The following is a 12,310-nucleotide window of genomic DNA, read 5'->3' on the forward strand; positions in this document are numbered from 1 at the left end:
ATCATAATTTGCGACGTCAAAATTGTCAAGTTAGCTCCAAAATTTAAAGTAAATTTAAAAAAAAATTCAAAACACTGCTATCAAAAAAACACGAATTAAATTCAAAAGAAGGATTTATTTGTCCGAGACAATATACTAGTATATTCCGATGTATTTTTTCATGCTGAATCTTAATACAAAGTCAAAATTGCCAGATTGGCTTAAGCTTTAAAAATGAACTCAAAAATATACTTTTTGATGTTTTTTAAGTTTATTTTAAAAGTTTTAGTTAATATAGCAATTCTGACTTTGGATTTAGATTCGTAAGGAAAAAATACAAGGGACCACACTATATTCTATTGTCGTTACAAAAAATAGTTATTTTTTTATTGTTCTGTGTTTTTGTTAACTTTTTTAAGTTCATTTTAAAATTTTAAGCCGATCTGAGAATTCTGATTTTGGATTCGAATTCTGAGGGAAAAAATAAACTATTGCGCAGTGAAATAAAATTTTAATTTTATTTCTGTTTTTGAGCTGCTTTTTTAGTGTACCTCAAAAGTAAGAGCCAATCGAACAATTCTGACATTCCTGAAAATGTAGTAGTGTGTACAGGCAAAAAATTTTTTTTTAATAAAGAGACGGATATTTTTGTCGACTTATTTTAGACGAATTTTCAATGACAATAATTAGGTTAAATTTAGAAATTTGAGAGATTTTATTAATAAGTTTTTGATATCCTTTCGAAATCCGTGTATATGCAAAATTTTCTTATGATTACAAGTCAAGAAATTAAACGTAAAAATTTTTTAAAAATGACCAAATTAAAAAAAAATTAATTTTTTAAAAATAAATTTATTTAAATATTTTATATAACACAAAATAAGTAATACTAAAAAGTTGTTTTTAAATGTATTAATTTGAATCTTAAAAATTATTTTTTGAAATATATCTATATTTATTTTTGATAAAAATATTTGAAAATGTTTATAATAATGAAAATATCAATAGTTTATAAAATATTTATTTTAAGAATATTTTATTTTATAGATTTTTTTAAATCAAAATGCTTTATGGGTGATTCTCTCAAAAAGAACAAATAATTTGTGCACGATTTCAGGCAGTGTTTTTGTTCAATAATAATAAAATAATTTAAATTATAAAATATTTTGCCAGCCATACGATAGAGTTTAACAATTTTTAATTAGATCACTAAAGAAAAATAAAAAAAAAGATTAAATAACTGAAATATTGGATGAATTCTAGCGTTAAAACTCCACTCTGTAACTCCACTCCGTAACACTAGATTTTATTCAATATTTTAGTCATTTGACCTTTTTTTGAATTTTTCGTTAGTGATTTGAATGACAATTGTAAAATTATAATTATTCAATTGTAAATTATCTTATCGCATGGCTGGCAGAATTTTTAAAAAATTTTATTATTTTTATAATTTTTAACAAAAATCCGTGAAAACGTGATTTGTTCATTTTGAGAGAATCACCCTTATATTAAAAAATTAAAACTTACTCAATGCATTTAAATCTTCTGGTGTACTACCGTCATGAAGATTATCAATTATGAAATTACCATCGGCATCATAAAGGTTGTCATCAAAAATTCCATGATCATTAAAATTGGTGTCATCTTGATGAGGGGCATCATTATTATTGGTAGCACTACCACCACTGTCATCATGAAGATTGCCCTTATTAATACCAGCATTATATTTCTTCTTTTTCTCAATTCCTGATGGCCGCCACAGAGAATTGGTAATGTTCGCTAAGTAAATAAATAACAAATTTTTAAAAAGCCAATGAAGTTTATATACAAAACTTTCTATATTTCCTTAAAAATCCGAAATTTTCGTTAAAACATTATACCCACAATACTTTGAATTTTTAACACCTGACAGCAGAGTGGATATTTTTTATGAATTAAAATTTCAGGTAATTTCATAGTTTTTCTGTGTCATTTATTTTGTATTTCCTGGTCACAATTTGATTAACAACTTTTTAAGCTTGTTAAAAAACTTTATTAATTTAAAAATAAGTTTTTAAAAAACTTTTATAAATACTCGAGAAACAAATTAAATCTCCAATGTTTAATAGAATAGAAATTAACAATATAAGTAAATATTTAATTGCACTTAAAACCTGACCATGAAGGAACCGCCGTGGTCAGTTAAATGAACAAATAAAATATTTCCTGATAATGAATTTTGAAAATTTCAATTAAAAATACTGAAATACAACAATTACCTTCATACCAAGTTATACAGTGCAATCGCAATTATAATAAATGTGTCTTAAATTTTCTAGCCCTAAAGTTTTCTAATTTGACATTTCAAAACTTGAAATTCCTAATTTTACTATTTTCACTGTAAAAACTGTCCGTCTTAAAAGTGAAAAAAATTCTTAATTTAAGACGTATTTGATGTCATAGACGCAAAAAATTTCTTAAAACAAGACGTTTTTAGTACTTTTAAAGACGTCCACTTTTTAAATGGAGTGTGATAAAATATTAATCAGAAATCAGGAAAACTTGAATACAGCAAGTTCAAAAGAAATCAGTTTTAACTTACTAAATTTTGGTTTTTTTCAAAATTTTTTAATTTCATGTTTTTAAATTTAAAATTTCTAATTTTATTATCTTTTGGCTATGAAATTAGAATTGCTTTTAGGAATATAGATTTTTTATCCAAATATTAAAAATTAAAAATAGTAATAATACTTACAGAAAATTTTTCGCTTTTGTACTTTCTTACTGGCATTTGAATTAGGAGTTTCTTCATCAACCATTTGTTTTACACACCTGGAGTGTCTGCTTTGCTTTAATTTGTCATTAATTTTCCCTTCATCACTTTCGACTTCAGACAACTGTAGATGCAGAGCTTCTTTTTTTCTCGCTGCTTCGAGAGTTTCTTTAAAAAATAATATAATAACATATTATTAAATTATATTTCGTGAAATAATACTTTTTTAAAAGTAACACATGAGACATTCTATGTTAAATTTTTATTTTATTTAACAAAAATTAATGATTTCAAATTTAATATCTTTATAACCAACTAGGACTAACAACTCTTGAAGTCAGGTTCAATAAAAAAAAGCCCTTTTCTTTACGTTTCTATTATATATTACGTTGTACAATATTCCTTCTTTTTTTCGAACCTGACTAAGAGTAATAACGTATTTTGATACGTTATTACTCTTAGTCAGGTTCGAAAAAAATAATTTACTTCTTATGAACAGTCGGTAATTTTTCTTTTTAGTTTTAATAATTTTCCTATGTTTTTAATTTTCTTTTTCTAATTGCAAAATAAGTGATAGTTTTTTGTACACTTTAAAATCATATTTACAAAAAGTAATAAAAATTTTTAATTAATTCTCTTTATTTTGTTCTCCAGACATCGTATAGAAAAATATGTGTTCCTTTATTTTTCATATTGAAATCGGAAAAAAATTGCTCCGGAAGCCTTCTTGGATATGAGGGTGATAAATAAATTCAAAATTTTTATCCTGTCACCTTTCGGATTTTTTTTTTTTTTATTTGAATCAAAATATCGAGCCCACAGTCAAAAGACCATTGAAGGGCAATACATTTGTGTCAAACGAAAATAACAAAAATAATTGAAGAATATAAGATCTATATAATAACAAAAATAAAAATTGCATTAATCATAAAAACAAAAAGAAAACATTGTAAAGTATTAGATCTTAATAACAGCATTATACTAATATATATTATAAAAAGAAAAATATATTGTTAGGTAAACTATAATCTAACGCCGAGCAATAATATAATCATATATAACGCTTTTAAAGGAATTTAAGGACATTCCAAAAAAGTCTATATTTACATCATGGTGTAAACATATTACATTTATGCCATTGCACATATTATATATGGGTGCAGCAAAACCTATTGCAGAGTGAGGCATAGGCAGTGAAAATGGCTGATAATAACGTGATTGTTGTCTCGGTATTTTTAGTCTTATCATTTCAAGAAGGTTTGGACAATTAATTGTATAATTAAGCAGTTTAAATAGAAAAATAGATTGATTTATAAATCGACGTTCCGCTAAGGTTAAAAAATTAAAGTTTTTGCATAATTCATAGTAATCAGATCCTCGTGGGGGGTAAACATGATTCTTTCGGAAAGATAGAAACTTTAAAAATCTCTTTTGAATTTTTTCAAGGTTTTGAATATATTTGTCAAAGACAGGATTCCATGGTATCGTTGCATAGTTAAATTTGGAAAGAACAAGGGCATTAAATAATAAAATAAAAGTATCTATATTTTTAAAGTTTCGAGCATTCCTAATTAAGCTTCCCAGAGACCTAGTGGCAGTTAATTCAACAGCTTCCACATGAGGTATAAAAGTTAATTTCGAATCAAACAAAACGCCTAAATCGCGGATCGAATCTTTTCTAGTTAATTCAATGTTATCTATAAAGTACTTGTGGCTTATCAGAGTCTCACGCCGCGTATAGCTAACAATATAGCATTTATCTAAGTTTAATTTGAGCTTGTTATTTAGGCACCACCGAACAAAATCGTTAAGGTTGGATTGAAGGAATTCAGCATCTTCTAATGATTTAATCGGATGAAATATTTTGAGGTCATCTACATACAATAGTTTACCAACAGTTAAACAATTAGAAACGTTATTTATAAATATATTAAAAAGGGATGACCCCAAAACTGATCCTTGAGGAACACCAGATGAAGGGATAAATGACTGTGAAGAGAATCCATTATATTGAACCATGTTGGGGCGATTGACAAGGTAGGACTGTAGAAGTGAAAAAAGGCTAGCAGGGAGATTTAAGTCAGAAAGTTTAGAGAAGAGGAGCTCATGATCTACACTATCAAAGGCTTTGGAAAAATCAGTATATACCACATCAAGCTGGTTTCCTTCCGATATAGTTTGATTAATATACTGAGTAATGCTTACTAAGTTAGTAGTAGTTGATCTATTATTTATACAGCCATGTTGCTCATCAACAATGACGGGTGCCAAACTATAGGTGATATAACTCACTATAGACTTCTCGAAAATTTTAGCAAAATTAGAAATAATGGATATCGGTCTATAGTTCCTTACATCATCCTTAGCACCCGCTTTGAAGACGGGCACAATTTTTGTAACTTTCCATGAACGAGGAAATGTACCACTTGATAACATGGAGTTAAATAAATAGCATAAAGGTGAAGAAAGTATAGCGTAACAGGATTTTAAAAAGAAACTAGGTATTTTATCAATTCCTGCTGTGCTCTTTGTACTTAGTGATTTCATTGCAAGTGATACGTCTGATGATGATAATTGAAAGTCATTTGAAAATTGAAAGTTTTTAGAAAAATTGTTCTCATCATCAGGCGCATCACCAGGTTGATAAACACTTGAAAAATATTCGGCAAAGGCATCAACAATACTCTGAGGGGTATCAAATATTTTATCATTTAATTTCATGACCGAAGGAATGCGCGATTGTGATTTTGCCCGATTTACAAATTTCCAAAAGCTTTCTGGGTTAGCTGAGCAGTCCAACTCGATTTCGTCAAAAAACAGCTTCTGTTTTTGAGAGATACGTTTTTTTAAACTACGGGTAAGGTGTTGAAGCTGTTCCTTGAGTCGAGGTGAACCGCTGCGACGATATCTGCTGTAAATAGTATTTTTTAACTTTATATCATTTATAATATCACATGTAAAAAAAGAAGGAAATTTGGTATTTTTAGGTTTGTTATTAGAAAAAGTGGGAATATGCTCATTAAATAACTCCAAGATTTTAGATTCCAAATAATTAGACGCCTCATTTATGTCATCAAATTCCTTAATAGGAGACCAATCCCAAGAAGCGAGGTTTGAGTAAATCGTTGGAAAATTTCCAGACTTAAAATTAAATCTCGGTTCTCCACCAGTTATGATGTGATCTGATTGCATAGGGAAGGAGTTAGGAAATGATAGATGGGCACTAAGTGAAGGATGGTGCATATCTTCCCGAACAATAGAAAAAGAGGGATGGAAAACGTTCCCGGGAGCACATGTAAAAATTAAGTCTAGGCAAATTCCACGATAATTGCGGATCTTATTTATTTGTGTGATATCAAATGTGGCAGCAAGAGATACTAGTGCTTTGAGTTTCTGATCAGTCACAAGTAAATCTGAAATATCGTTATGGTCATAATTTACAAAACTGGGAACATTAAAATCTCCAATAATTATAATTTGTTTAGAAAAAATTTGCAACTGTGATTTTATACAATCGAAGATATCAGTAAAGTATTTAAAAGATAAATTAGGAGGTAAATATAGCGAAATAATATCAATAGTAATATTCTTTTTGATTATTCTAAGAGCCAAAAAATTAAAATGGTTAATTAAGACATCTGGGAAAGTAATAGGTATGACGCATACATTATAATCGAACTTCACTGCTACCAATACAACTCCACCTCTTCGGTATTCTCTATCATCCCTGTACACGTTAAATGAAGCTGCTGGAAAGAGCTCGTTGGAATTCACTGAAGGAGAGAGCCATGTTTCAGTAAGGATAAAGATATCATATAAGTCAAAATCTGGGAAAGTCTCAAATTGAGATATTTTTGTATTAAGGCCGCGAACATTCTGATAGTAAAAATTCAAAACGAAATTTGTAGACCGAGTTGTTATGTTGGGGGCCGCTTCTTGGTGATAGTGGGGATTCCTTTGATATAGCGGATGACTAGATCTGTTTCTCCGTTCTTGATTCGTTCGTCCATTATCAATTTCTGGTCCTTGAATGCTTGTTGCTGGCGCATGGTTCTGTCTGGAACAAACGAGAGTCTTTGCAGAATCGGTGAATTCGTCAGCCGGAGTGACCTTGCCGCAGATAGAATCAACGATGCCTGGACTTGGGTCTCGCATGTAATCTTGACTGGCCTCGGATCGGGGCGGGCCTGAGAAAATTTACCAATTCTTGAGATTTTAAGGGAATCAACGAAGGTAATTGGTGTAGTAAAGATAGAGTTGATAAGATCTTGTACACCAGCCTTATCAAGATCAGAATTATAATTGCCGCCATCGTTGAGAACTTCAGGTTGACCAAAAATTAATAAATTAGACTTGCGTCTTTGCATATCTTCAAATTCTTTTAATATAGAATCTGTAGAATCAACATTTGTATTTATTAATGATTCTAAAGTCTCAACACGGCCCTGAACTAAAATCATTTCATTTTGGACAGTGTCAACTTTACCTTCAACATTATCCAAACGCGTTTTAAACTCATCGAATCCCACCTTAAGTTCGGATAGTGAAGTCTCAAGTCGATGCATACCATTCTTCGTGTCAGTCGAGAGAGTTGATATTTGTTGAGATATTATTTGGAAAGGGTTACTCGTATCTGCAGGAAAACAGAAAACACTAGTCTGCGTCCCTGAGGCTTCTGGTGTAGGTAAAGGAGAGACAGCCGGCGATGAAACAGGGCCGCAACATTTTGAGAAACCGCCGCTTGAAAGTTTTTTTGTTTTTTCAGCACAACAAGGGTGGTAATTAGCGGAGCATACAGGGCAAGACACAGGGTTCACGACCTTCTTTTTACACCATCTGCAATACTGGGGATCGTTTGTTTCTAAAGAGTTTAGCATTGTGATCACTATACAGGTAGTCTATGTAACGAGTCAATGTTTGTGGATAGAGTACTAGATTAGCACGTGGAGAGACAAATTATAATAAAAAACTCATATCACTGACAGAAAGTATTAATAATATTTATCACATAAGAAACGGCACATCACATAAAAAATTCTGTTCACTTTTTTACCGAAAACAAACAACCATAAAAGGCAAAATAATGCAACAACAGACGAGCGAAAAAAGTTCGAGTATAAGTATCTCGACGCCAGGAGCGTATGATAATAAAAAGATAATAAAAAACGAAAAATCCATATTTTTGACTTACCATGCTTCCAAAGCCTTTCAATATCTCATTCATTCTACATACTAGCCAAAAAAACAATTTTTCATAAATTTATTGTAAAATATAATAAAAAATATTTTTCAATTGGACTACTTGCTTTGTCTCCAGAAGCATTCAAAAAATAAAAAATGATTATTATACTAATAACTAAATTCGGAAACTCCTTTACTCCCTGAAACATAAACGTATAGTGAAACGGTACTCACTTGCTGTATCAAATACTTTGATAATCGGGTACGGTTGTCCATCGGTTTTACACCATTCATCTTTTTTTGGAGTTTTTGAAAGTAACAATTTATGAAGCTCAAGTGACGTCACGTTTATCGGATAGTAAGAGGCAGTTATATTGCCATTTTCACTGACTGTCCAATCTTTTAGTGTAACCTGCATTCCATCCTCAAATAAAACGATCACATACAGTTCGTCTTCCATAATGAAATATTTTCTACAAAAAAATATTGCATTACTATTAAAACATGTATTTGAAAGAATAAATTTTATTCTTTAAAATGGTAAATATAAAGAAAAGGTAAATATAATTGCCAATTTCTTAGTGATTAGAAATTCTTTGGTGAAATTTTAATCTTTTAATTAATAATTTTTCTTTATCTAAATTATATCATACTGCAACTGGCACCGAGTTATCAGTATCCAATTATTTTTATTAAATTTAAATGAACAATTTTAATTTTATTTACGTGTTTATGCTAACATAATACAGTAAATATTAATCAGATTATTTAATTTGCAAAAAAATTATGTTAATAAAATGATAAATAAAGTTGAAATAGTTCATTTAAATAAAAATAACTGGGTGTTAACTTAATTATCATTTAATTTAAATTATTTAAAATAATTGTGATCAACAAATATTTGAATTGTTAATTTCTTAATTAAATGACAGTCATGAGTATTTCATCTTTATCAAATTGTTAAAAAAAGGTCCGGTTTACATATTCTCATTTTAATTTTCGGTTTTTACAGTCAATGTTAAAATTTTGGTCACTTTCCGGTTTTCAGGCCAATTCGCAAACCGGGTTTCATATTAAAATTATAAATTTTATTCGTGTGTTACTTAATTTCGAATTAATCCGCTTTTAATAAAAACGGATTGGTTCGGTATATAAAATAACATGATTAAAATTGCAGTTTCAAAATGAAAGAGATTGATTAGAAAGTAATATTTTATTTATTATAATTTGGATATGATAAAAACTGATTGGATCGCAAACAAAACTCTACTTATCAATAAATTGGTTGAATAGCAATTCGAAAATTAAATTAAATAGTCAATTAAATAGTTCTGTAAAAATATATTTTTTTAAATATTAAAATCTATTATTATTAATTATTATTAATTGTTTATAAGTTATTCAATCATAAGTTTCTTTTTTTAAGAAATTTTGTACTTTTTATGCATAAAAGTTCAATCCATTAAAGAAAATACTACGTCATATGCAATGATGAAAATCATAATAAAATTATTATGTGACAAAAATTTCAGCCAATAACAATTGCAAATTTAAAAATAAGTTTAAATAAAAAATTTAATCTTTTTGATTTATAAAATAGTATACTACACTAATACACAAATCTAAAAATCGATCACTCAAATTTTGCAGTAATAAAAACCAATATTCGTTCAGCATTGTATAACAAAAGCCACATTTTAATAGAATAATTACAATAAGTCATACTTTTTAATTTAAAAAAAACTCTAGAAAGATTAGTCGCTTATGCGCAGGAAAAAAATAAATTGAAAGTTTACTAACCATACTAAATAACCCCCCAACGATTCGACACAGAAATATCAAAATAATGAGAAGAGAATATAATTACTTTATGGCACAAACAAAGAAAGTTGATACTTATTAAATTATTAAACCACGTGTCCGAATCAAAAGAAAATCTTGATTTGATGTTCATTATATATATTACAGACATATCAAAAATTTAAAAGTTAAACACATATGACAAATTCCGAAAAATAGTATTTATAGAAAAATTAACAAAAAATCTGACTTACCTCACTGTTAATGTTCACTGAATAGTCCCTTTTTTTGATGAAATATGGCGGCCGCAATTTCTCGCAAGCGCGAAATGAAAAAGAAAGAGGAAGGCAACGCGACTAGCAGAAAAGTCAGTGGTTCATGTGTGTAGGGGAAGTGATACGCCACAGACATTGCCGTGTTAAGAAAAAAAGGCCCTTATATATAGATAATTATTGATAACTAACATTAAAAATTAACCTTATTTATAAAAACTTAGTTTATAAGATATATACAAAGATATTTTATCCCTACACTATATTTTATGTAAATAAAAGCAATTTTTTTAAAAACATTTTTTATAAAAATCATCTGTATTTAAACTATATGCTGTTGATGACTTCTTTCTTATCGCGCGTATATACGGCAGTGCAGAATTCTGTCACAACAAATTTTAATAATTTTTTTACTTGAATTTTTGACAAATTATACGAATAAATAAATAAAAATTTTAATTATTTTTAAAAATCCAATTAATTTATACTTGTAAAGTGTACAACATTTCTAAACCCTCACAACACAAGGATATTCAGGATATCCCTGGGACGTCCTGGGGATATCCATTTGCTTTTGGCGATTCGGATATCCCTAAGATATCCTCTGGATATCCATGGACATCTCTAAGATATCCCAGGGATATCCAAACCGCCGAAAACAAATCGATATCCCCAGGACGTCCCAAGGATATCCTGAATATCCTTTTGTTGTGAGGGAATTCGCGGAATAACGGACCAACGTTTATCTAACCAATATCTAACAAAAAAGGCCCGTTCAAGAGGGGTTTTTGAAGCCTGCGCATACCGCAGCCGCGTGGTTTTAGCTATAGTCTACTCAGGTTTGGTTATCGTAGGTGTTTTCTATAATTGATGGTTAAAGTAAAAAATGAACAAGTTTCTTTTGTTGTGCTTTAAATAAATCATGGATAATTCTAGACAATACAAAACAGAACGCCACTGTAATTACTCCAAGCGTCACTTAAGACGTATTGTCAAAAAATTAACAGAAGAAGAATGTCGCAATTTGCTGGAAAAAATTGATAACGATGAATCTGTATCCGAAACTCACAATGAAACCCTTGATAGGTAAGTAATTCATTTTTTTATCTCAAATGTTTATATTATGCTATTATAATGACATTAACATTTCTTAAATGTTTATTTACTTCATTGGTTTTTCATTTCATAGGTTATGTTGCGTTACGTTCTTTTTGATGATTGTACATACATACATACATTTTTATTTACATGTTAAAATAACATTTTATAAAATTGAAATACATAAATGAGCCGCCGGAAAGTAAAAGGGCGCATAAAATTTGTACGGCCTTTCGAGTTGGCCCCTGACGCTTGAAAAATCGATTTAAAAAAAATTTTTTTTTTTATTACTACATTACTGGAAATTTTATTCCGCATCTTTTTTCTTCTATGAAAAAAATCTCTATCTTTTTCGGTTTTCGAGTAATTCGAAAAAAACTGGATTTTTAAAAAACACAAATTTAATTAAATTTTTCACTTTAACTCGCTCTAAAAAACAAAGTTATAAATATTTTTTGACAAAATTTACAGGAATTATAGTTTAAACTATTCTTAAGACGACAAACTTTTGTAAGAATGTGATTTTTTTATTTCGAAAAAAGTTATGAATTTTTTTGTTTCACAGTGACAAATTTACGTTTCCAAATTTTCAAGGGCTTCGTTTATCTGAAAAATTTTCAGTCAGTGAAAACTTATCCCGAAAAAAATGTTCACTAGGGTCTTATAAACATTTTTGTAAAATATTTTTGCAATTGGAATAGCCGTTTACGAAATATTATTGAAAAACTATTTTTCGTCAAACGCGCGCGAGTAAACATAAACGACCTTGGCAGCCATCGCTGAGTACTAGTCGGCTATACACAAACGGAAAGTTTTTGACTCGTGCGCGTTTGACGGAAAATAGTTTTTCAATAATATTTCGTAAACGGCTATTCCAATTGCAAAAATATTTTACAAAAATGTTTATAAGACCCTAGTGAACATTTTTTTCGGGATAAGTTTTCACTGACTGAAAATTTTTCAGATAAACGAAGCCCTTGAAAATTTGGAAACGTAAATTTGTCACTGTGAAACAAAAAAATTCATAACTTTTTTCGAAATAAAAAAATCACATTCTTACAAAAGTTTGTCGTCTTAAGAATAGTTTAAACTATAATTCCTGTAAATTTTGTCAAAAAATATTTATAACTTTGTTTTTTAGAGCGAGATGAAGAGAAAAATTTAATTAAACTTGTGTTTTCTAAAAATCCAGTTTTTTTCGATTAACTCGAAAACCGAAAAAGATAGA

At 29.0% G+C, this 12,310-nt stretch overlaps 1 protein-coding gene across 4 annotated transcripts in view; it reads right to left on the reverse strand.

The window, feature by feature from the left end:
* The window catches only part of LOC127279688 (uncharacterized), a 281,690-nt gene that overhangs the window by 4,313 nt on the left and 265,067 nt on the right, over positions 1–12,310 (reverse strand). For all 4 annotated transcript variants that reach the window (XM_051302215.1, XM_051302214.1, XM_051302213.1 and 1 more), the window contains 3 exons: positions 8,147–8,385; positions 2,714–2,899; positions 1,507–1,758 (listed from right to left, as the gene is read on the reverse strand). In XM_051302215.1, the coding sequence (XP_051158172.1) occupies positions 1,507–1,758; positions 2,714–2,899; positions 8,147–8,385 (677 nt within the window). The remainder of the gene's footprint in view (positions 1–1,506; positions 1,759–2,713; positions 2,900–8,146; positions 8,386–12,310) is intronic.

The sequence above is a fragment of the Leptopilina boulardi genome, unplaced genomic scaffold, assembly GCF_019393585.1.
Source record: "Leptopilina boulardi isolate dan_hultmark-lab unplaced genomic scaffold, ZJU_Lbou_2.1 LbouV2_222, whole genome shotgun sequence".
Lineage (NCBI taxonomy): Eukaryota > Metazoa > Arthropoda > Insecta > Hymenoptera > Figitidae > Leptopilina > Leptopilina boulardi.